The 26,605-nt window shown below is 47.9% G+C and overlaps 1 protein-coding gene across 1 annotated transcript in view; it reads right to left on the bottom strand.

Annotated features, from left to right (window-relative positions):
• Nucleotides 1-26,605, bottom strand: part of Spag1 (sperm associated antigen 1) — a 61,983-nt gene that overhangs the window by 5,756 nt on the left and 29,622 nt on the right. Inside the window, exons 11-16 of the mRNA XM_051159475.1 lie at nt 21,985-22,269; nt 21,545-21,644; nt 16,587-16,739; nt 11,028-11,188; nt 8,863-8,995; nt 2,240-2,369 (exon numbers count right to left, since the gene is read on the bottom strand). Of these exons, the coding sequence (XP_051015432.1) occupies nt 2,240-2,369; nt 8,863-8,995; nt 11,028-11,188; nt 16,587-16,739; nt 21,545-21,644; nt 21,985-22,269 (962 nt within the window). The remainder of the gene's footprint in view (nt 1-2,239; nt 2,370-8,862; nt 8,996-11,027; nt 11,189-16,586; nt 16,740-21,544; nt 21,645-21,984; nt 22,270-26,605) is intronic.

Below are 26,605 nucleotides of genomic sequence, written 5' to 3'. Positions count from 1 at the left end.
TGACCAGATAGAGTGGAGCCAGAAGCCAAGCTGGAAAAACAAACTATGTGGTCATAATCAAAGGAGAAAGCTGCTCCAACTTGATATTATCCATCTGCGCCATCATAGGCCGTATTAGACAGAGCTTCTGGCCTTCAGTCGGTGAGAGAGGCCAGCGGGAGGTGGACTTGCTCTAGGAGTGGCCATAGAGAGCCACACTGGCCCAAAGCCACAGTGTTTAGTCAGTGTTGAAGGGGTCTCTGGAGCTTGGGGTGTCATATTGTCTTACTGCTGTGGAGGAAGGGGGGACTGTTGGACAGACACAGTAAGTGTGTGCTGCAGCCACCACCACCCAGCCCGACAGCTGCATCTGGCCCGCAGCCTGAGAGGATGTGGGATCCTCTCACAGATAGCTGTTGAGTTGGTACACAATGCAACAAACCCTCCACATTTCCCATTCCGTGACAAGCACGCTCAAACACACCACAACACAGCACTCCAACCTGGCCGTTCTCCGTTACCATCTGGGAGGCCTAGGAGGCACCTCCCACCCCAATTCATATCGCACTGTCTCCCCAACATTACCTTTAAATAACCCTGAATTAACTCCTCACATTCACCTATGGTTCAAATCTTCCCTCTCCCAATTCACAGCTGAACTTCAAACTGATAATGCCTTAGAATATATCCATATTTGGGGAGAGAGAGAGAGAGTGTGTGTTCTGAGACAGGCAACGAGGTGTGTTAGGTGCCTCCTATTCCAGTATGATGGCTTGTCCTACCAAGCAGAAACGTGAGCACTCAAAGGGGAGAGGAGGAGGAAATAGGAGGAGGAGGAGGAGGAAGAGGAGAAAGAGAGCGAGGCTAGAGGGCATTTAAGAAGCCGGTCCAGTCTAAGTCATCCCGTACCAATTATCCTTCTACTACTTGGGAGGCTGAGGCAGCAGGAGCATCAGCCTGGGGCTAGCCTGAGCTACATACTGAGCTCCAGACCACCTTGAGCTAGAGGGAACCCTGTCTGAATAAGGTCCCCCTCCCCCAAAAGATGCATTTCAGGAAATGTGTTCTGCACTGCCTAGATCCCTGCAATGTGTCTCCCTGTATACATGTCAGGAAATGTACCCGGCAGTGACAAGTGTCTTATTTAGGGTCTTTATTGCTGTGAAGCGACACCATGGCCACGGCAACTCTTACAAAGGAACACATTTCACTGGGGCTGGCTACAGTTCCGAGGATTAGTCTACTGTCGTCACGTCAGGAAGCATGGTGTTGTGCAGTCAGACGGGGAAAGGAGCTGAGAGTTCAGCCGGCTGCAGAAAGTAAATGTCACAACTAGACCTGGCTTGAGCAGCTGAGACTTCAAAGCCCACACCCTAGTGACACACCCACTCCAACAAGGCCACACCCACTCCAACAAGGCCACACCCACTCCAACAAGGCCACACCCACCCCAACAAAGCCACACCCACTCCAACAAAGCCACACCTCCTAATAATGCCACTCCTTACAGGCCTATGGGGGCCATTTTCTTTCAAACCACTTCACCTGGTAACTTTTTCCCCTATACGTCAACACTCAGTGACCATGTTTCTATGTAGAACAGTACCTGGGAGGTGGAGACAGGAATACCAAGTTCAAGGCCAGGCTTTGCTATCTAGCGGATATGAGCCCATCCTGGGCTATGTGACACACTATCTTTAAATAACAGAAGGAAAAAAAAAGGTTTGCACTCAGGAGAGAGTGCATAAGGAAAGTATACTTATACAAAGCCTTCTTTCTTCACATATGGTGTGAGAAGAAAGCCACTCTGTAGTCCCACAAGGGCCATCAGCTAAGCCAGCTCAGCTCTGGGCCCTGACCCCTGTAAGCTTCTCAGTCTCCGCTGCCTCTCTCGCACTGGGTGGCTCACGCTCCCCCTTTGGGTGTTTCTCCCGCCCCTCCTCCAACCGCGCCTAGTCCCTGTAGGGAACCAATGGCAGCGCTGGTGGTTGAGTTTTTGTTGCTTTGATACTATTTTTCCTTCAAAAGCTCCCTTTATTTACACAGGCACACAGCAGCAACACTGACGCCTTAGGAAAGCGGAGCTGGGAAACTGCAGCGAAAATGCTCGCTATGGACTGAGGTGGAGCTGGATGGGTGCAAACTGACTGTTCCGAGGTTTCTGGCAGGTCGGTGTACACCAGCTTTCATGGTCCTGACACATTCACGAAACCCCTCCAGCTGTTCAGAGATTTACACACAGAGACAGAGGGATCCTCACCTCTTCGAGTCCTTTCTGGGCGAGCGCTAGTCTGTAACAGGCTTTCACATTCTCGCTGTCGATCTGAAGCGCCTGGTCACAGTCCAGCTTCGCCTCTTCAAACTGGCCCAGCTTCAAGTAACAGAGAGCCCTGGCACAATGCAAGGAAAGGCAAGGAAGCTGATCAGTGTATTTAGACAGTGAGCTGGGGTGGGTGAGAGGTATAGGGGTGTGGGTGGGGCGGTTGGGGGGGGATAGGAGGGTAGGGAGGTTAGCTGTATTAGCATTTGCTGCTTTTGCAGGGATCCAAGTTCAGTTCCCAGCACCTACACTGGGTAGCTTATATACTACCTGCTACTGAGGGATCTGACACCTGCTTCTGACTTCTACACGCATGTATACATACCCACCCCATCCCCACACATATATCCACCCGACCCACCTACACATATATGTGTGTGTGTGTGTGTGTGTGTGTGTGTCCAATAAAAAAATCTAAAAAACTCAAAATAGTTTCTATAGCGTTTTAAAAGAAAGCAAAAGTAGCTAGTAAGGATCAAAATCAGATCTTTCTGTTTCAAGCTAGAGTTGCTTCAGACGGTGCTTAACCCCTGCAGTCAGCTATGGTGTTCTCACGGGGGATGAAATTACATCCCTGGGGAGGCTGCTGCAAACAGAATATAGTCTGACCCCAAAGGAGGAGGACGCAGCAAGGGAAAACGAACATCTCTATTAAATCTGTAAAAAAAAAAAAAAAAAAAAAAAAGTGTTGGAAGCAGCAGCTGAGGCCGCAGCAGATCGTGTGGAGCAGAGCAGAACGGGAGGCGGAGCAATCAGGAGGCTTCGTGGAAGATGCATCCAGCAAGGTAAAGGCAGGCGTACAGGCGTATGCAGGGAGAAGGAACTTGCCAAGGCATTGGGCTAAGAGGTAAGGACAGAGGAAAGGGATAGAATGGGGAAAAAGGCCAAAGACACAGCCTGGCACAGCCTCTCCAGGGCAGAGGATAAGAACACAGCCTGGCACTGCCTCTCCAGGGCAGAGGACAGTGGTTTTTGGTGAACTAGGTAAAGCAGTGTATGGCTGGAGCTAAGGGGTTGGTCTGAAGACAGGGCGGGCCAGGCCAGAGGGCCCTGTTCACTCAGGCTTTACTCGGAGCCTAGCAGAAGCATGTGTATAATAGAGGGCAATGTGTCTGGCCTGTTTCCGAAAGGGAGATAAGAGGAAAGAAGAAAAGGCAGGAACGCTGCAGAGGGCGCTGCAGACCTTTCAGAGGAGGTAACAGGGGCCTAAGGCTTGGGAGTGCTGAGGAGGAACAGCCAGACACTGTGAAGGTTGCTGCCTACTTGGGAAAGACAGGGCAAGGGTGATGAGCTTCTCAGAGGAGCAAGGAGGACGGAAGATCTTGAGTTCAGAAAATAGATCCAGGCTGGGCGTGGTGGTGCACGCCTTTAATCCCAGGACTCGGGAGGAGGAGGCAGGTAGATCTTTGTGAGTTCGAGGCCAGCCTGGTCTACAAAGTGAGTCTAAGACAGCCAGGGCTACACAGAGAAACCCTGTCTTGAAAAACCAAAAGAAAACAGGAGGCACAAAGGTACGAGGTGAGTGGAGACAGATGTGAAGGAGGAATGGCTGGGCTGGAGCACAGACGACAAGAGACCCAGACCTTCCACAAGACCCCAGACAGCGGAGGGCTGCAGAGAGGAGAGGCAGGCTTTGGGCTCCGTGCCCCTGCAGCCAAGGGCCAGAGGGTCCCAGAGCCCCGAGAGCCATTCCTGCCCGGTGATGCAAAGGCTGACGGAGACGGGCAGAAACTCTATTGGATTTGGTGACAGTGTTTGGCCAGCAGTGACACAAGAGGGAATGTGTACAAAGCCATGGTAAGAGCCCAGTGGAGAGTTTATCTGAGGGGCTGCAGAAGTCCTCGGTTGCTAACTGCACCTGACGCTCTGCAGGGCATCTGGGTCCGGTTTCCGGCATCCACACGGTGCTTCACAACCCCAGTTCCTTGGCTCCAACACCCTCATCTCTTCTCTGTGGGTACCATGCATGCACGTGGTGCACATGTATCCACACAGGCAGGTACTCACACACTTGTAAAAGAGACCATCAGAGGCCATCATCCAGTGTCATACAGAGGCCATCATCCAGTGTCATACAGAGGCCATCATCCAGTGTCATACAGAGGCCATCATACAGTGTCATACAGAGGCCATCATCCAGTGTCATACAGAGGCCATCATACAGTGTCATACAGAGGCCATCATACAGTGTCACACAGAGGCCATCATACAGTGTCATACAGAGGCCATCATCCAGTGTCATACAGAGGCCATCATCCAGTGTCATACAGAGGCCATCATCCAGTGTCACACAGAGGCCATCATCCAGTGTCATACAGAGGCCATCATACAGTGTCATACAGAGGCCATCATACAGTGTCATACAGAGGCCATCATCCAGTGTCATACAGAGGCCATCATCCAGTGTCACACAGAGGCCATCATACAGTGTCATACAGAGGCCATCATCCAGTGTCATACAGAGGCCATCATACAGTGTCATACAGAGGCCATCATCCAGTGGCATACAGAGGCCATCATCCAGTGTCACATAGAGGCCATCATACAGTGTCATACAGAGGCCATCATCCAGTGTCATACAGAGGCCGTCATACAGTGTCATACAGAGGCCATCATCCAGTGTCATACAGAGGCCATCATCCAGTGTCATACAGAGGCCGTCATACAGTGTCATACAGAGGCCATCATCCAGTGTCATACAGAGGCCGTCATACAGTGTCATACAGAGGCCATCATCCAGTGTCATACAGAGGCCATCATACAGTGTCATACAGAGGCCGTCATACAGTGTCATACAGAGGCCATCATACAGTGTCATACAGAGGCCATCATACAGTGTCATACAGAGGCCATCATACAGTGTCATACAGAGGCCATCATACAGTGTCATACAGAGGCCATCATACAGTGTCATACAGAGGCCATCATACAGTGTCATACAGAGGCCATCATACAGTGTCATACAGAGGCCATCATCCAGTGTCATACAGAGGCCATCATCCAGTGTCACACAGAGGCCATCATACAGTGTCATACAGAGGCCATCATCCAGTGTCATACAAAGGCCGTCATACAGTGTCATACAGAGGCCATCATCCAGTGTCATACAGAGGCCATCATCCAGTGTCATACAGAGGCCATCATCCAGTGTCATACAGAGGCCATCATCCAGTGTCATACAGAGGCCATCATCCAGTGTCATACAGAGGCCATCATACAGTGTCATACAGAGGCCGTCATACAGTGTCATACAGAGGCCATCATACAGTGTCATACAGAGGCCGTCATACAGTGTCATACAGAGGCCATCATACAGTGTCATACAGAGGCCATCATACAGTGTCATACAGAGGCCATCATACAGTGTCATACAGAGGCCATCATACAGTGTCATACAGAGGCCATCATACAGTGTCATACAGAGGCCGTCATACAGTGTCATACAGAGGCCATCATACAGTGTCATACAGACGCATCATACAGTGTCATACAGAGGCCATCATACAGTGTCATACAGAGGCCATCATACAGTGTCACACAGAGGCCATCATACAGTGTCATACAGACGCATCATACAGTGTCATACAGAGGCCATCATCCAGTGTCATACAGAGGCCATCATACAGTGTCATACAGACGCATCATACAGTGTCATACAGAGGCCATCATACAGTGTCATACAGAGGCCATCATACAGTGTCATACAGAGGCCATCATACAGTGTCATACAGAGGCCATCATCCAGTGTCATACAGAGGCCATCATCCAGTGTCATACAGACGCATCATACAGTGTCATACAGAGGCCGTCATCCAGTGTCATACAGAGGCCATCATACAGTGTCATACAGAGGCCATCATACAGTGTCATACAGACGCATCATACAGTGTCATACAGAGGCCATCATACAGTGTCATACAGAGGCCATCATACAGTGTCATACAGAGGCCATCATACAGTGTCACACAGAGGCCATCATACAGTGTCATACAGACGCATCATACAGTGTCATATAGAGGCCATCATACAGTGTCATACAGAGGCCATCATACAGTGTCACACAGAGGCCATCATACAGTGTCATACAGAGGCCGTCATACAGTGTCATACAGAGGCCGTCATCCAGTGTCATACAGAGGCCATCATACAGTGTCATACAGAGGCCGTCATACAGTGTCATACAGAGGCCGTCATACAGTGTCATACAGAGGCCATCATACAGTGTCATACAGAGGCCATCATCCAGTGTCATACAGAGGCCATCATACAGTGTCATACAGAGGCCATCATCCAGTGTCATACAGAGGCCATCATACAGTGTCATACAGAGGCCATCATATAGTGTCATACAGAGGCCATCATACAGTGTCACACAGAGGCCATCATACAGTGTCATACAGAGGCCATCATACAGTGTCATACAGAGGCCGTCATACAGTGTCACACAGAGGCCGTCATACAGTGTCATACAGAGGCCGTCATACAGTGTCATACAGAGGCCGTCATACAGTGTCATACAGAGGCCGTCATCCAGTGTCATACAGAGGCCATCATACAGTGTCACACAGAGGCCATCATCCAGTGTCATACAGAGGCCGTCATACAGTGTCACACAGAGGCCATCATCCAGTGTCATACAGAGGCCATCATACAGTGTCATACAGAGGCCATCATCCAGTGTCATACAGAGGCCATCATACAGTGTCATACAGAGGCCATCATACAGTGTCACACAGAGGCCGTCATACAGTGTCATACAGAGGCCGTCATACAGTGTCACACAGAGGCCATCATCCAGTGTCATACAGAGGCCATCATCCAGTGTCATACAGAGGCCATCATACAGTGTCATACAGAGGCCATCATACAGTGTCATACAGAGGCCGTCATACAGTGTCATACAGAGGCCATCATACAGTGTCATACAGAGGCCATCATACAGTGTCACACAGAGGCCGTCATACAGTGTCATACAGAGGCCATCATACAGTGTCACACAGAGGCCGTCATCCAGTGTCATACAGAGGCCGTCATACAGTGTCACACAGAGGCCATCATCCAGTGTCATACAGAGGCCATCATACAGTGTCATACAGAGGCCATCATACAGTGTCACACAGAGGCCGTCATACAGTGTCATACAGAGGCCGTCATACAGTGTCACACAGAGGCCATCATCAGTGTCATACAGAGGCCATCATACAGTGTCATACAGAGGCCATCATCCAGTTGTCATACAGAGGCCATCATACAGTGTCATACAGAGGCCGTCATACAGTGTCATACAGAGGCCATCATCCAGTGTCATACCAGAGGCATCATACAGTGTCATACAGAGGCCGTCATCCAGTGTCATACAGACGCATCATACAGTGTCATACAGAGGCCATCATACAGTGTCATACAGAGGCCGTCATACAGTGTCATACAGAGGCCGTCATACAGTGTCATACAGAGGCCGTCATACAGTGTCATACAGAGGCCGTCATACAGTGTCATACAGAGGCCGTCATCCAGTGTCATACAGAGGCCGTCATCCAGTGTCATACAGAGGCCGTCATACAGTGTCATACAGAGGCCGTCATACAGTGTCATACAGAGGCCGTCATCTAGTGTCATACAGAGGCCATCATACAGTGTCATACAGAGGCCGTCATCCAGTGTCATACAGAGGCCTTCATCCAGTGTCATACAGAGGCCATCATCCAGTGTCATACAGAGGCCGTCATACAGTGTCATACAGAGGCCATCATACAGTGTCATACAGAGGCCATCATACAGTGTCATACAGAGGCCGTCATCCAGTGTCATACAGAGGCCATCATACAGTGTCATACAGAGGCCATCATACAGTGTCATACAGAGGCCATCATCCAGTGTCATACAGAGGCCGTCATACAGTACTCATATGTGAAATTCTCAAAAAATCAAATTAAAAGTGCAGGAAATATCTAGAAAAATGCTTGAAACCTACCCTTTATTCTTCCTGTTACCACACACCTTGCCTGTGCCCATCACATCCCAAAGCATCATAAATGGTAAAGGTGTCACAGACTGAATTCTAGAACCCACTAGTTCCTACTATATACAGGGTGAGGGAGGGTGTGGGGGGTAAGGGGGTGAAGGTGTGTGTGTGTGGGGTGTGAGGGGGGAAACAGCTGTTCTTCCCTTCCTTTAGCACTTTAGGAGAAAAAGGACACAGCTCCTGAAGACAGTATTTTGAAGGTCGTTGGTCACCCCTACCCCAAGCCTGCCCCCCTCCTGCCCCCAGCTCCCACGCTGGATAGAGCTTAGACCCAGCTCGCCGCAGCCTGGCCAGGCAGACAGTGCAGGGCCATCTCAATAAGCAAAGGTGATCTTGGGGCCGTGACATCACACCTGCATCCTCCCTGACCTCTCTCCAACCCCCGTAACCCAGCTTTTCCAGAGACATCCAGGACCTCTTGTATACTGATTCCTAGAAGCATTACATAGAATTAATGAATTAAGCTAGCTTATCAAAAATTATTTAAAAGCAATCAAAAGTAGTCACAGAAGGCCTACAGAAATCACAAAGAACTTGCCTGTTTGTATAAATGGCACACGCCTTGCTGTTAATTTTTAAGCATTCGCTGTATTTACTAATGGCTTCTTTATAGTTTTTGTCCTTTACAAGTTGATTTCCTTCTTCCTTAAGGACTTGAAACATTTTTTCATCTAGGGGACCAATAAAATAAATATATAGAGAAAATATTCCTGTAAGTACATCTATCAAATTTTAAGAACAATTATCAGTAAACCCTCCAGTGCCAAGCCATGTGTTCGCGCAGCATGAGGAGCCAGGCTAAACAGAACAAAGCATGAAAGTACAGAGGAGAAGCTGCCGATGGTAGGAATAATTATGACACTGTTACTTTCAAATTAAAAAATAAAATGCAACTGGGCCTGGTGGTGGCACATGCCTTTAACTCCAGCACTTGGGTGACAGAGGCAGGAGCTCTCTGTGAGTTTGAGGCCACCCTAATCTACAAAGAAGTTCCAGGACAGCCAGGGATAAACACAGAGAAACCCTCATCTCGAAAAAATAAATAAATAAAATAAAAATAAAAATAAAGCAGTAATGTTGTGTTCCACATGCTGGCATGACTTCTTTTCTCGGCTAGAATTCTGGAGACGCTAACATGAGCAAGGACTATGCTGGAGACAGAGAGCCTCAAGCCATGCAGGGGCAACTGGATGACGTGAGGCAGTCTCACACACGGCTGCCCCAGGGAACTTACAAGCCCACAGTGTCCACTAACTGCCAAGCGTGCTGGCTCTTTAAGCACCTGGGTAACAGTACTTTAGGTGTTTCATTAAGCTGGAACTATGGCAGAGCACGCCTATGAAACAGGGATACAAGTGCCATCCGTGAGAGGGCAGGGTGGTGTGTGCCTGTGAACCAGCCCTTGTGAGGCAGAGGGGCAGGCCCAGCGTTCCTGGTTCTTTGTGGTTAGAGGCCAGTCTGGACCATGTGAAAACCCTTACTCAGAAAAACCCCACAAAGCCGGGGCTGGAACCACGATTCCCAGCTTGTAGGGGATCCGAGTTTGATTCTCAGCACCCATGTCAGACACTTCAGGTCTCTGTGAGCAACTTGTACTCACACACATTCCTACACATACACATAATGTTTTAGACCTGGGGGAGAGAGAGATGGCTCTGAGGTTAAGAGCACTTGCTGCTCTTACAGAGGACCTGGGTTCAATTCCCAGCACCCGCATGGTGGCTCACAGCCATCTGTAAGTCCAGTTTCAGTGGATTCAGTGCCTTCTTCTGACCTTTTCAGGCACCAGGCATATATTTGGTACACATATGTACATGCAGGCAAGTACTCACAAAATGTTCAAAAAACAAAAGATTTGATAAATGTCTGATGGATAGTGCCAAACTTTTAAAGCCGGGTGTGATATTTGTTCAGCATCCAAAATTTCCTACTATATATCTGCACGTTATCATGTGCGAATTTATCATCTGTACATGTGGGGTGTGTGTGTGTGTGTGTGTGTGTGTGTGTGTGTGTGTGTGTGTGTGTGACAGGCATGTGTGATAGCAAGCATATGGAACTCAGAGGCAATTTTGGGCAGTCTGCTCTCTTCCATCCTGGAGGCAGAACTCAAGTCTTCAGGTTTGCATGGCAAATGCTTTTCCACACTGAGCCGTCTCTCAGCTCTGAGCCCCTTCTCTTTTTTAATATTTTTAACACACCAATCTCACTGCTTTCACTTTGTCACATGGTTTCCTGGAGCGCTTAATTCTTTTTTGTTTTGTTTTGTTTTGTTTTTCATGACAGGGTTTCTCTGTGTAGCCTTGCTGTTCTGGACTTGCTTTGCAGACCAGGCTGGCCTCGAACTCACAATGATCCACCTGCCTCTGCCTCCTGAGTGCTGGGATTAAAGACGTGCACCGCCATGCCTGGCTGAGAGCTTAATTCTTTTTCTTCTTCTCAAAAATGCCAACTCCACATGAAGAGGTTGCCGTCGGCTCCCACAGGCAGCACAAGGACCAAGTCCTATTGCACGAACCTCCATTCACCCGAGAGCAGGCTTGTGACTCGGTTACCCCGTTTCCTGTACATAAGGATGTGGGGGTGAGAAGCGGCTGCCTGCGAGAGTTAAGAGGGAGAAGACCTGACTGCAGGTCTGAGAGGGCACTTCTGCCCTCCCCTGCGGATAGGTGTGGAGCCCCACAGGTGTGGCGTCCTCCCTACCTGTGATGCTGGGTGGGCAGCCGCTGGGATGTGGCTCTTGGTCTGGGGTCTCTGCAGCAGGATGCCAAACCTGCAGTGGCTCAGACGTGGGTACGGCTGGGATGGGTGGCAGTTTCTCCCGCCACTTTGGTCCATCTAGCTCCATTAAGATTCTTGTTATTCTAAAGAGAAAATGAACTGTTGGCATTGATCAAGGAATTCATTTTTATTTTAATGAAGCAAGAATCAGACTGTCCACTGTGTGGTGGCGCACACCTTTAATCCCAGCACCCGGGAGGCAGAGGCTGGCAGATCTCTGAGTTCCAGCACAGCCAGGGCTACACAGTGAAACCCTGTCTCAAAAAACTAAAAAAAAAAAAAAAAAAAAAAGATTGACCAAGTTATACCTGTGTGCTTCCTGTCCCTGTAGAAAAAATATGCAGTCCATATAAACTGAAACATTTCCAAAGGGTTTTTTTAAAGTTGGCATTAACTATTTAAGAAAACATGTTCTTTTCTTTCTTGTTTTTTTGTTTTCATTTTGAAACAGGCATGGCTTTACTATCTTGCCGGAGAAGCTCTGAATTTATGATCCTCTTGACTGACTGAGATTACAGACATGTACATTTCAACATATGTATAATAACATTTTAATTTCTGAAAAAAAGTGACATAAAACTAAACTTTAGGACTGCAAGAAATATCTCCCATAACCCTTAAGCAGTTGCCGAACTGACAATGCGTTACTCTTTTGAGAGTGGCTGGGAGTCCTTTGAGGTTTCTTTGCCCAAACTGAGCTCTGTAGTGGTTGAAGTCAGATGCACAGCACGTGGTGACACTGATGAGAGCTGGCTCTCCCTGGACACTGCAGCCTCTTCAGGTGTCACATGCATGAACACAGTCCCCATGTGTTCTTTCACTTCTACATGTATCCACTTATAAAAAGAGAACTTCAGGGTATAGCCCCCAGGCTTTATCTTAATGCCTGCCTTAAGATTCAGAATAACATTGCTGGCTGCCATTTTCCTAGTATTCTAAGCATTTAGAGGCTGCGCATGGTGGTACATGCCTTTACTCCCAGCATGGGCTCAAGGTCGCAAGGACTACTCAGTGAGACCCTATCTCAAAGGGCTTTTGTTTGTTTTGTTTGTTATTGTTGTTTAAAGACAAACTTAGATTTAAAAGCAAAGTTGGATTATGTCTTTGGGACAATTATCTGGTTTTTAAAAAGGCACTTCTGACTTTGATATGAATTCTGGTGCCCCATATTTGACCACTTTCCCATGGAGGGGAGGCTTGGTGGCACTCAGAGAAAGAATAAGCAGGCTACCAAGATGAGACTTGACAGCCTATGACCATATAGTGGGGGAGGAGGTCCTCCTCGGTCACAGACCTAGGGGAGGGGAATAGGGTGAAAGCGGGAGGGAGGGAGGGAGGAATGGGATGCAAGTGATGGGATAAGAATTGAGTTGTAATCTGAATAAATTAATAAAATTAAATAAAAATAAAAAGACACTTCTGAGCTGGAGAGATGGCTCAGAGGTTAAGAGCACTGTCTGTTCTTCCAAAGGGCCTGAGTTTAATTCCCAGCAGCCACATGGTGGCTTACAACCATCTAGAATGAGATCTGGTGCCCTCTTCTGGAGTGCAGGTGTACACGCAGGCAGAGCACTGTATACATAACAAATAAGTAAATACATAAGTAAAAAGGCACTTCCCAAGACTGGATGGCTGACTGGTAATTAGTAAAGTGCACTCATGTTTGTTATGTCTGCACATACTGTGGTGTGAAAGGTTTAATGTTTATATACAGACCATTTTAATATATGTGCTTTCCCTATAGTTTCTTATACAAAAATTTCCATCACTGTCTGCAGCTATAATAACTATGTCCTCATTGATTGGGTGTGAAAAGATAAATTTGAATTTAATGTATAACTGTCCACGATTGAAGATGACGATTTTGAAAAAAGCATCTTTAAATAAAATTTGCATTACTAGAAGAAAGGAAGGAAGAGATGACTGAAAAGCGATGCCATAGGGATGCTGTGCTGCTGGGGCGGGGGTTGGGGTTGGGGAGCAGGGCAGGGGTCTGACATACTAAGGCCCCTGGATAGGAAGAGAGGCAGATGTTAATGCAAGGCAAAAGCAAGCACGATTATGGCATCACAGAATTAAGAAGAACATGGGAAACCTAAGCTTCCTGTCTTCCTTATAAAATGATAATGAAACTTTGAAACACCATGAAACAAAGTCCTTATATCAACTGCTCTGAAACTGTGCTCCTTGGTAAACGCACAACACAAACCTCAGAAAACTAAGCACGGGTCCCCACTGGGCCAGCGATCCCTCCTGGTACACACCGAGTGGGGAGCAAGCAAGAAGGTGTGCAGGGAGGTGCAAAGAGACACCCAGAATGACCACCAACCGATAGATTAATAAAGCTGTGATCTGTGCAGCCATGAGCAGGACATCCTCAGCCACAGGAACCACAACACTGGCACATGCTTTCCAGGGGTGGAAAGCAGAAACGCTGTGCCAAACACAGCCGCACAGTCTAGGTTCTGTTTCTCTTTTTTTGTTTTTTATTATTTTATTTTTTTAAATGATTTATTTATTATGTATACAGTATCCTGTATGTACACCTGCATACCGGAAGGGGGCACCAGATCTCATTATTGATGGTTGTGAGCCACCATGTGGTTGCTGGGAATTGAACTCAGAACCTCTGGAAGAGCAGACAGTGCTCTTAGCTGCTGAGCCATCTCTCCAGCCCCCTAGGTTCTGTTTCTATGAAGTATGCAGGCTGGGCAAACCCACAGGAGGCAGAAAGCAGATTGCTGGTTGCAGGGGACCGAGGAAGGAGAGAGCGGGAGTGACTGCTGGTGGAGACAGGGTGGCCTTTGAGCATGACAAAAGGTGAAGCAAGGCACAGTGACACCTGTGTGACATCTGAGCTCACTAAATGCCATGGACTGTATGCTTCATCTTATCTTTTAAAAAGGACAATGCAGAAAGTTGAGAAATTAGATTCAACATGGTCTCCCATACACGTTTCATGCCATTTGGCGTACTGCCACCAACTTTCAGCCTGCTGTCTGGCTTCCTGAAATTCCACAGTGGTGAGGGGCGCAGGACATCAGATGTCCTCCTCAGTCGCTGTGCATTTGTTGTGGCAGGCTCTCAGCTGATCCCAGACCTCACCTATCAGCTAGTCTGGCTAACAGCTGGCTTGGGGGCATCCGGTATCCGCTCCGAGTGCTGGAAGGGCAGGCGGCAGCCATGCTCGCCAGGCACTTACGCAGGCTCTGGGGTCCCATAGTCTAGTCCTCACGCTTGCATGGCATCTTTCCAGAGTGAAACACCTCTTAGGCCCTCCTCTCTGTCAGAGCACCAGCCAGCTCCTGAGAACGGACTGTAACAAGATGCTCCTTAAGCAAGCTTTATCGTCAAAGTCGCTGGGAAGGCTGGGGATTTGGAACAGCAACTGCCTAGCATGTGTGAGGCCCAGGTTCACTCCCAGAACTGCAAAACATTCAAAAAGAGTGAAAGGCAAAAAAGAAAGAGGGAGCACTGCCAGGTAGAAGATGGGCAAATTAACGGCAAAGCCCTAAGCACAGTTGTACATAAGCTTTCAGTGGTGTCATGTAGGGTATCAACCAAACAGTGCACTGCAGCTATGAAGATGACTATACCGTAATCCCTGGCCTTTGAGGAAACGCTCTCTTACCTGGAGAGCTTGGAACTAAAAATGTTTTAGGTTTGGGTATTTCTATTGTTATTGCTGCGTGGTTGTTGTTATTTTTAGTTAGGGTCTCACCATGTAGCCCTGGCTAGATGGAACTTGCTATGTAGACCAAGCTGGCCTTGAACTCTCAGAGATCATTTGGCCTCTGCCTTCTAGATGGATGCTACTCTGGCTGGTGACTTTGTTGTTAGAATAGGGTGCATGCATAGGAGAGGACTCCATTCTAAGATTTATTTATGTTTTTTTTTTTTATGTATGTGAATGTTCTATTTGCATGTATGCCTACACGACAGAAGAACATTAGATCTCATTATAGATGGTCATGAGCCACCGTGTGGGAACTGAACTCAGGACCTCTGGAAGAGCAGCCAGTGCTCTTATCTGCTAAGCCATCTCTCCAGCCCTGGGACTCAATTCTAAGCCTGAAATTCATGTAGGTATTCAAAAAGTTTGTAATTCTGACCCATTGTGAGTGGGTTTGGGGCTTCCGGAATTCGGATGCTCAGACTTTGATGGCCCTTTCTCCCAGTGAGTTGAGTAACTGTCAGAAGGAAGCTCCTGCCAAAGCAGCCTGGGACCCCGGGGACAGCAGGACACAGGACACGGCGGTCTACTGTAGTGCCTGAATCCTTCTGGTGATCTGTTAGCACCCTTCAAAGATACACCGAGGAGTCCTCTGCAGCAGCCATGGCCACGCCTGCCTCACCACTCTTTAATCCATCCGCCTCACTGTCCAACGTGCTGTCCTTCCGACCTGGCTTCTCTTACACTGTTCCCCCCCTAACTATATTCTAGCTTGCTGAGAGGCAGAGGGCAGGTCACAGAGATCCACCTTTGTTTTTTGCAGTGTGTGCGAGGCAGGGCACACTAAGATCCAGACAGCCCAGAAACACCCAAGAAGCTGACATTTGGGAAAACGGAACCAGAAAATACTGTGCACAATTAGAAAATGTTATCTGATGCATAGTTTTCCATTTTTACCTGAGTATTATGACTTGTGTTGTGAGGCTTTGCACTCAGGGCCACGCATGTTTGCACTCAACTACACTTGCAGACACTGAGTCTTATCTTGAAGGCATCTGCCTTTTCATTCTCCCTCAAGGGATAAGCTGGTCAGAATTTTAACTAGACCAAATTCTTAGTTATCCCTAGGTAAAATTCCTCCTCCTTGGTGGGCGTCGGCTTACAAGGGCACAGAAGCAGGTGCGCCAAGCATCTGTCTGAGCATTAAGAACAGGTGTGTCTGCGGCAGACGCAGTGCCCACAGGAATGCACACACCCTGTGAGATGTGTGCAGCAGGCTGCTCACAGCACCTACTTGATCCTGCCCTAGTGTCAGTACTGACTTAGACAGCCATGGAAACACCCTCTGACATCAGGTTTGAGACACACATGGAAGCTGCACACACGGTGTTGTCAAGATGAAGTACTTCACAGAAATAAGTGTAAAGATGTGAGAGGATGAAGCCAAGAAACATGAAGGGATTGTTAGAAATCAAGCCAGGAAGAGTAGGTGAGAAGCTGGGACACTCAGCATCAGCATCAGCATCAGCATCAGGATCAGCATCAGCATCAGCATCAGCATCAGCATCAGCATCATTCTTCCTCCTCTTTCCAAGACAGGGTTTCTCTGTGTGGCCCTGGCTGTCCTAGAACTCACTCTATAGACCAGGCTGGCCTCGAACTCACAGAGATCCACCTGCCTCTGCTGGGGATTAAAGGCGAGGGCCACCACACCTGGCTTCACACAGCATTCTTAAAGGAGAGGCAGGGAGTAGCTTGGTCCTTCTAGAATAAAGGCAGACCCAGAGAGCAGCCTCAGACTAGATTACCTGTTAATACTGTCACTCGCCAGCTGGATGCCACAATCTATCTGTAACACTGTTTTATAATCCACGTACGCTTTCCCATACTGCTCCAAGGTTTCATAGGCCATTGCTCGCCGCAGAAGAGGCTTCACTGAGAACGGATGAAGCTCCAGAGCCCTAAGGGGACAAGGCATTACACGTCATTTACCTTGAGAAGAACCCTATAGTTTATATTTCGCAATTCATACTGCAGTACTGGCCTCCCATGCGTTATACCTAATGTTTTACCCTGGGCTCCTGGCAATCTTTCAGAAAGACAAGTGGCACAGCCATCACGTTATCCTTGAACCCACTGACGAGAAAGCCGCCTGCGAGTCCTTGATCCACAGTGATGCATGAGGTTCCCGGCACTGTATCAGCCTCCTAGTCTTCCTACAGAGCCAGGATGGCCCAAGACCCAGGGTGAGGCTTCTAGACTCATGTGGCCAGATTAGAAATGAAAGTCTCACAGCCAAGGAGATGGCACAGCCAGTAATGCGCTTGCTTTGTAAGCGTGGGGACCTGAGTGAAATCCCCCACACCTACATGAAACCAGCCACCACACATCTGCCTGCTGTCCAAGAGGTGAAGCCAGGCTTGCCAGGGCTCACTGGCCAGTCCATCCGAGTGCAGCCTTAAGCAGGCAGCTCTGGGTTCAGTGAGAGACGTTGTCTCAAAGAATAAAGGGGAGTGACTGAGGACACTGGATGTTGTTCTCTGGCCTCCTGTGTGTACGCACACACACACAAAGATAATTTTTATTTTTAAGGTTTATTTATTGATTATTCAGCATTTTTGCCTGCATGTACACCTTCAAACCACAAGAGGGCACCAGATCTCATTGTAGATGGTTGTGAGCCACCATGTGGTTGCTGGGAATTGAACTCAGGACCTCTGGAAGAGCAGCCAGTGCTCTTAACCTCTGAGCCACCTCTCCAGCCCACAAAGATAATTTTTAATCACATCCATACATCTAATAAGGCGCCTTACTACTGAACAAAAGCACTTGCGGGACGGATTCTGAAATCAGGTTTCTAACTTTCTTTATAGTTCATTATGATTTAATGGTAAAAAGGTGCCAGTAACAAACCAGAAGGGACGAAGGGAAGCAAGGACTAAACCCACAACTGTTTCTCAGTCATGGGTTTTCATCTTGCACTGTGTAATCTGTAACGTGCCTTCAGGATCACTAAAGACAAATTTCATCTGTGAGGAGGCCAGAGAGTGCAAAGGCGCTCCTGCCACATCCACACCACCTTCGTCCCCGGAGGCTTTCGTTGCTCAAGGCCCCACAGATCCAACCAAGACGGTCGAAGCTTGGAATCTAAATTTGATAATCTGGGACACATAATACTTAATACTTCCTAACACAGGAAATGAAGGGGTAGGATTGTTGTTGTTGTTTCGAGACAGGGCTTCTCTGTGTAGCCCTGGATGTCCTGGACTCACTTTGTAGACCAGGCTGGCCTCAGACTCACAGCGATCCACCTGCCTCTGCCTTGCTGAGTGCACCACCATGTCTGGCTCCGGGTTAGGTTTTTTTATTCTTTGACAGCAATCTTGAAAGTGAGCTTGAGCTTGTGAATGAGAATTCCATGAAAGAAAACAACGGTCCAGCCACAAACATAGACGTGTGCAGTGAGCACAGAGGCAGAGCTCGCCAGGAGGCTGGCCACTACGTCTAGCAGCTGAGACCCTCAAAAGGTTCAAAAGAAGGCAGCAAAAACAAGCAGAGGCAGAGACTACTAGGCAGCTTTAGCCTCTCTAAATGGTCTAAAAAGGATGCTCCAGAGATTTGGGGGTGGGGGGTGGCATGCACATGTGTTTCAGAGGCTCTTTGACAAATAGAAAGTGTGATGTGTGGGGGTATTTTGGCTGATAAGCAATTACTGAAATAAAAAATACCGTTTAGAGCCCTGTTTCTTAAAATCTTGCTTAGGCATGATAGCTTCTCTGTGTCTTTCCTGGAGCCTGCATACTAAGGTGTAGAGAAGCCGTGGTGTGAGGAGGGAGGGGCCCAGGCCCCCCCCCTCCCCTGCCGTGCACCGCCAACAATCCCACAACTCATCTGCAAACAAACCTCTGGGAAACACTGCACCTCCAAAAGATCCGTAAACAGCTATCTTCAGGCTTTTAGTCTGGAGAGATGGTCAGCAGTTAAAGCAGCTCCTGCTGCTGCCGAGGGCAGGGGTCTTAGCACTCACATAGGAGGGTTCACAACCACTATAAACCCAGTCCCGGGGGATCTGATGCCGTCTTCTGGCTTCCTTGAGAGTACTGAGCTCTCTCTCTCTCTCTGTCTCTCTCTGTCTCTCTGTCTCTCTGTGTCTCTCTCTGTCTCTCTCTCTCTCTCTCTCTCTCACACACACACACACACACACACACACACACACACACACTTTTTTTTTTTAATTAAATCTTGGGCTGCATAGATGGCTCAGCTGTTACGTGCATGTATTGCTCTTGCAAAGAACCCGAGTTTTATTCCCAGAAACCACGTCAGGCAACTCACAACCACTTACCTACAACTCCAGCTCTTTGTACCCACACATGCAGCATACATATGATTTAAAATAGGTAATTTAAAAACACCTTAAAACTTAAAAACAATATCTTCACAGGTGAAAAGTTTTTCCTCATTTAAAATGTCTGGCTAGCTTTTTTGAGTCAGGGTTTAACGTAGCCCAGGCTGGCCTCAAGCCCTGTAGCTGAGGATGGCCTTCATTCAGCTCCAGATCCTGCTGCCGCCATCTCCCGAAGGCTGGGGTTACTTCCACGACTCCTGCCTTCTCTTTCAAAGTTTGACTTATAATCTCACTTTTATCTGGTAACAAGAGCTCATGGGACTCCTCAAAAAGCAAAGATTATTAACTGAAAAACTAAAATAAGAAGAAGCTTCCTTAAAACTGTGCACAGTCTTTGGAGCTATAAAAGATTGTTACACTTTTTACTAATAAATCATTCCTCGTTCATACAGATTCAAATGAACCCGTGTTTGAATATGTTCCTGAAGGCACATCATGTCTTCTCTGGCATTAAAATAAGTCTGAGAACAAAAGCATCCCACTAGGTACCATCTCAGCCCCAACCCCCGTGGGACTTTCAACAGGTGTCAAAGAAAACACCTAAGTAGGTCGGCCTGCACAGAGGTCAGCATTGACTGGCAGAGCTGCATTCCTCAGCTTAGATTGCAGCCCTAAGGTCACGCTCCCTAAGCTGAGGCCCGCTCCCTTCCCAGCAGGCCCTCTGCTCTCCCCAGGATCAGTGCCTCCTATTCTAGGCACTGACTCAAAAAAGCTAGCCAGACATTTTAAATGAGGAAAAACTTTTCACCTGTGAAGATATTGTTTTTAAGTTTTAAGGTGTTTTTAAATTACCTATTTTAAATCATATGTATGCTGCATGTGTGGGTACAAAGAGCTGGAGTTGTAGGTAAGTGGTTGTGAGTTGCCTGACGTGGTTTCTGGGAATAAAACTCGGGTTCTTTGCAAGAGCAATACATGCACGTAACAGCTGAGCCATCTATGCAGCCCAAGATTTAATTAAAAAAAAAAGTGTGCGTGTGTGTGTGTGTGTGTGTGTGTGTGTGAGAGAGAGAGAGAGAGAGAGAGAGAGAGAGAGATACTGCGACTGGAGCCTCATCTTTGGCTTCCTCCTAGGTAATACATTAGAGACAAGCACTTTGAAAGGATGTTCAGTGCCAATCACAGCATCACAGCACGCCTATCTCACAAGGTCCTGGGGCCCTCTCAGGCGACGGTCAACATTTAACAGGCTCTGTGGGGAAAGAGCTTAGATTTGGGGCATCTGATTGCATTCGTGGTATTAGGATCCATACTATATGGAGACTGAGCTCATAAAATCTTAAAAACATAGCAACTAGCTAATAGGAGCATAGCTGGGTGAAGACAGACCAAGCCAGGATATAAATGCTATTATATTAAACTTCAATCTATAATACTGGAAGAAACCAAGTGCTGTAAAGCCTTCTCTTGACACTGGCAGCATAGACACTATAATCTACATCTATAAGCTGACCACGGCAGTGAAAGAACCTGCCTTATGAACAGGTTCATAAGTTTACTGTCCAAACCAGAGCTTCTGCAAGTGAAAAGCTGAGATGATCTCTGCTTGTAAGAAGCAGCAGGAGTGAGCCAGGCCGGGTTAGTCAGTCTACAGCATGACTTCTCACTGTTTTCAGATGTGCTGATGTCCCTTCTTGCCAAAGGGTTTGTTACTTAATGGTAAAAGAAAATGAGCAGGCATATCGCTTAACGGCAAAAGGGCAAGTGCGGATATTCACCCAGCCTGGCAGGTTCCAGAGTACCGACTGTCAGAGGGGCTGCAGAGGGGCCTACAGACTAACCCACGGGCCTGCGAGGTGCACGGTGCGCGTGGGGCAGGACCAGCGTCACAGCCTGCTCATGGGTACACCCCGCCGGCCTCAGGGTGAGAACTCAGGGGTTTCAGAAGCAGATGAGCAGAGAGTCCGTCTGCACCTAGAACAAGGTGGGGAAATGCCTAGAGCACAGGAGGGTGGGGCGTACGGAGTGGTCTAGCTTGGGGAGCAAGGTGGTGCCAAGGAAGTTAGTCTAGGAAACAATACTGTGTCATTGAACACTTGCCGGAGACAGTCAGAGGCATATCCTGTAGAAGTGACCCTAGTGACAAGTGGCCTGGAGCTAGTTAGCTGGTTATCTCCCGTAATCCAGAAAGTGAGGGGGGAAAAGCACAAACTATGGTGGGAGCAGGGGAAAGAAAAAGTTTGTATGATTTTCTGTGGTTGGGGTGTGTGTGTGTGTGTGTGTGTGTGTGTGTGTGTTGGGGGGCGTTATGTTCTAATCACAGTACCTTATACCAGTCTTAGGAAACTGGGGACATTAAACCTTGCTTTCTTCGCACTGCCTTTACAGCAGCTCTTGGCAAACCTGGAGCGCACTTACCTGTTACAATCCTGGATGCAGCCCCTGCAGTTCCCTTCTTTGAGGTTGCATGCCGCTCGGTTTGAATACAAGATGCTTAGCTCATCTGCATTTGCACTTCCTAAAACCACATTTAACGAAACATAGTTAAAACCCATTAGCAAAATCACAGGTCGCCAAAACGACAGGACTGCAGTCTCAGCAGCACTGCAGTCACACATACAGCCTGCAGAGTTCCGAGGTGCTATCCCCGCACCGGCCACACGAGGAAGGTAGGGCAGTAACCCGTGCAAACCTGCCTGACAGGGACAGGAGCCGCATACCGAGGTATTGCTCACGGTCCCTTAGTCACCGCGAAGGAATGTGGGGTCAGTGCCTGTCACTGCGGGAGGCCGGCTTCTGTCGTGCGCTCCCAGCGGGAGCAGCCCGCGGACCCCGCGGTGGCATGGCAGCTCCCCTACCTGACGGTTCCAGCTGTGCTATCGCCGCAGAGTACTGCGCAGCCGCCTCTGCGAACTGCCCGCCACGGAACAGCTCGTTGCCCCGGTTCTTGAGGCCGCCGGGACTGGCTGAGGCTCGGGGCTCCTCGGGGTGCCTGTCGTCGCTGCTACCTGCCGTCGCTGGCTCCCGGAGGCTTCCCTGGGGTTCGGCTCTGGGCCTCGATGTCCGGCCCCGCCGCGACCGCCTGCCACCCTCGCTCCGGCCCATCAGCTTCTTCTGGATGTTGCCCATGGCGCTCGCAGCTGCTGTAGCGAAGGGCGCGCGGGAGGTGAGTGCATCCCCGGCCCGTGATCCAGCCTGGCCGGTGCTGGCGGCACCACCCCGCGGGCGGAGCCCCAGTTCCCCGCCGCCCCGAGTGGGAGTCCTGCCCGGCCAGCCGGAGCCCCAGAGCCCCAGGATCCCGGAGGACCCGGTCCAGAGCTCCACCGCATTGAGCCAGGAGAGATTAACTCCTTAACTGCAGCAGAGCAGGAAACTGGGAGCTGGCCTTTCAAAGCCATCTCCTTCACCAGACCACACCTGTCCAGGTAGAGCTTGCATTCATTTGCAATTTAGGAATGAATGGCGTCACTGGAACTTGATCCACAGGGTGACAACTATGCCCAATGTCAGGACACCATCTTCCTTATGGGAAAGAACTGGGAGAAAACGGCTATTTGAAAGATTAAAAAGTGATTTTCAATTGATTTCGAAGTGAATTCACAAAATCATAGAAAGTATTTAGGACCGGTGAGGCCTGAAAAATAGTAAACTTTCCATTCAAAAGTGGATATGGTGGCACATGTCTATAGTCCCAGTTCCAGGCCAGCGCGGACTATATAGCGACCCACTGATTCAAAAACCAAAAAACAAAACCATGAGCTTTCTATTCAGATGCCTATTCAACCAAAAAATTTCTTTGAACTCAACTACAAGTTTCAGGCATTATTAACTTGATTCTAGTTTTAAATGTTAAAATACGCACTTCAGTTGTGGCAGAGTAACTAAGTATGCCAAAGCAGTGCTCTTTAGGAAACATTTTTAGAGCTGATGGAGAAATGGAGGCCGAGGCAAGGAGCCTCTGAGGAAGCCTGGGCTGCGTCCTCAGGCACTCCCACTGTAAGAGCTTCTGATGTGACCTCGCCTTTCCTGGCTGTGTTTTCCAGTCTCTTTCACACATACAAAGGTCTGAGACAAACACAGTTATCTCTCGACGACCCTGGTGTCTGCTCACCCATCTGCCAGGTGATCACTAAAGACTAGGCAATACGGTAACACTAGTAAATTCAACAACTGCCTTCCTTTTTTGTTTTTCAAAAAGATTCTCATACCATAGCCCAGGCTGGCCTGGTACTCAGGGCTCATGACTCTCCTGCCTCAGCCTGGTGAGTGTTGAGATTACAGGAGTGAGCCACCATGCCCAAATACAAGGTAAAACAAAACAAAACAAAAAAACAAAAGCCCTATCCAATTTGAATCGCTAACCAAAATAGGTCAACTATTATAGCAATAGAAAATAGTTTGTATAATCGAAACAGATCGCCAGACTGGATCCGGGGAGGCACAGAGAGCAAGGCTCCAGCTCTCACTGATTCTATTGCTCAAGCCCTCATCCCGAGGCCAGCGGCGGCGTGTGCCCATGAACTGAGCAGACAGAAGAGAAAGGCTGGTGAGGGAAGGGAAGGAGGCTTGGCACCCCTGCTTGCTGAGAATCGAAAATAAGCAAATAAAAAATAAATCACATGAATAAGGTTATGAGCCATGTTGATCCCCAAAATACGTCTGAGTTGTGTCCTGTGTAGACTGAGGATTACTTGGACTCTTTTGACCTGGTCGGTCTCCTTAGCCTATAAACCTGCTCAGTGAGCTTCATATGGCACTCTGTACTCTCCTCTACTGAAGATAAGTTAAGATAAAAGTGTCCTAAGACCTCCAAGTCCTCTAGACAACATGATGTCAAAGGCCACCGAGGTCCTCTGCAGCGCTCCAGGAAAGACTGTGTCTTCCGAAGGCAGTATCCACGTGTGGGGTGGACACTATCTACCCTGTTCTTAAGCTCCTCCCCTTTCCCCTTTTTGTTGGGGGTTGGTCTGATGTATTTTGATGCTAATTAATAAAAAACCATCACACTTGGGCAGGGCAAATGAGATGGGCGTGGCTAAGGTTCTTGGGCTTGGGGAGACAGAGGGAATCTTGGGAAGAAAAAGAAAGACTGGAGGAGAAGAGAGAGAAGAAGGCCACCATGGGTTAGATGGAGGAGAAGCACATGGCCGGCGTGGATGGAGGATTCAGCCCAGATGAAGAACATTAGCAAGTATTTGGGATTATGGATGGGAGGTAGCTTGATAGAAGTTATTAGAGCCAGATGGCCTGGGATTGGGGCAGGGATCCCATACCTGCCCTACTATGGGAGGTAGTTTACAGGATTGATGTCTGCCCTGACCTAGGTTAACTAGGGCTATTTTAAAATATAACAGGTGTCTGTGTCTTGATTGATTGCCAGCAGGTTATACTGGCGTAATAATAAGTTTAGGCCTGATAATAAACATTATTAGACTGTACTGATAAATTAACAACAAGTGGCACCCAATGTGGTAGGGCTAATAATCCTGCTCCCAGAGAGTGCCCATGGGCCAGAGCATTTCACAGGCACTGCTCCTAGCTGCCTGCAGGGCTCAACTCTTACAGAGCAGGGATGGTGGCAGACACCTGGCCGGCTGGAGAGGTGAGCCTAGGAGGCTGGTTGTCTAATAAACTGGCCTAGGGAATGGAGTTAACTGCCTAGACAAATAATAAAATAAAAATTGCTATGGTCCGTCTCCAAGGCGCCATGGCAGACGGCTTCTGGATCTTTTTTGGCCTTATTTCGGTGTTTGTGAATTTGTTTACAGTGGGCTTAGTCAGAGTCACACTTCTCCACATTCTCTCTAAAAATGTTCAGGGAGAAAGGCAGAGAGATGTGAGACTAAGTTACTGGCCACAAAAAGAGAAGAAGAAATTGAGCTCTTCTCCATAGAGTTGATGGCGGCTGGGATTCAGAGCTCCTTAGCTGCAAGGTGTTTGTCAGCACTTTCTGGAAAGGATCCACCAGAAAGAGATAACAATAACTAAATTCCAAGGAATGGTGGACAGGGTTTCGCTAACTGAAGCCTAAATTGGTACAACTGACTCAAGGCTTAGACTTTTCTTGTTTCCCTGCTTGATTTTTGCTTGAGATTTCTAAAGATTTTTTTTTACTGGAATTAAGATAAAATACTTGAGCAGGGCAGTGTGGCACAAGCCCTTAATCCCAACACAATGGAGAAAAAGGCAGGCAGAACTCTAGAGTTGCAGACCAACCTGGTCTCCACAGGGCGTGACTCCCTGCTGATAAAATAACTTACCAAGACAGCCTAGGATTTAAACTGACACATTTTTCCTTAAATTTCCTATGTAAGTTCCTTTTTCCTAATAATGGAGTATATGTCCTTACTGATCTAAAGGACGGATACACATCAATCTTAGGTTTATGTAAAAAAAAAGAAAAGATGATAAAAATGCTTCAAAAAAAAGCCAGCCAATCTTCTTGAAAGTCCACAAGAGATATGGTGCTAAGGGGCAAATTGGCCTAAGAAATATATTTTGTTGGTCAATGTAAGGACCAAGTTTGGGTGGGGACACAGACATGCAAACTGCATGGCTCCCACCTCAAGGGGGTGAGACAAAAACACCCGCAACAAATGTGAAAAACCAGGTACAAGATGCCTATGGTATACATAAACCCTAAAATAAAATGGAAGTTTATATAATGTTTATTTAAAGCTTAATGCTTTTTTCTTTGCTCAGGGCAACTGCCTTGTTTCTAAAGCATTTTCTCAGGAAACAGGAAACAGGAAGGGCATTTGGAACTATGTAATGTTTTGATTTCAATATGATAATTATTATATGTTCATTGTTAATGGTGATGTTATATTTCCTCTTTGAAAGAGGTCAAAATAAAACAGACCTGGATAAAAGAGAGACCGCTAACTTAAGTCAGTCTATGTTTACATGAATTCAAATTGCAGAACAAGCAGGTAATTTATATTGCTAGTCCCACTACATGGGAATAGCTTTGAGACTGGCTGAGACATGAATGTCTAGGCATAGACAATGCTTCTTGTTGCTTACAGAATCCCTGTGAATTATTATTAGGTGCCATTCTTCATATGGCATGAATGAAGATTTACAGATGTCTTTTTTTCTGCCCATACAAAGAGCAGAGAACCAGCCAGGCCTGGTGGCACACGCCTTTAATCCTAGCACTCGGGAGGCAGAGGCAGGTGGATTGCTGTGAGTTCGAGGCCAGCCTGGTCTACAAAGTGAGTCCAGGATACACAGAGAAACCCTGTCTCAGGAAAACAAAGCAAAGAGCAGAGAACCATCCTTAATTGTCCTGTGCATGCTGCACACCGAATACATTCATAGTTTAGGACTGCATAACGCTTGTGAGAAATTATATGTTTTCAGAATAAAAGAGCCAGACACTGGCACTGGATCAGACCTGACAGGATGCATTCCTCCAGCATGCTGAGATGCTGAATGTGTTTGCACTGTCATGAAACAAAAAGAAGAGGCAAAACC

The sequence above is a fragment of the Acomys russatus genome, chromosome 17, assembly GCF_903995435.1.
Source record: "Acomys russatus chromosome 17, mAcoRus1.1, whole genome shotgun sequence".
In the NCBI taxonomy this organism is placed as follows: Eukaryota; Metazoa; Chordata; class Mammalia; order Rodentia; family Muridae; genus Acomys; species Acomys russatus.
This window is presented reverse-complemented; position numbering and strand designations above follow the sequence as displayed.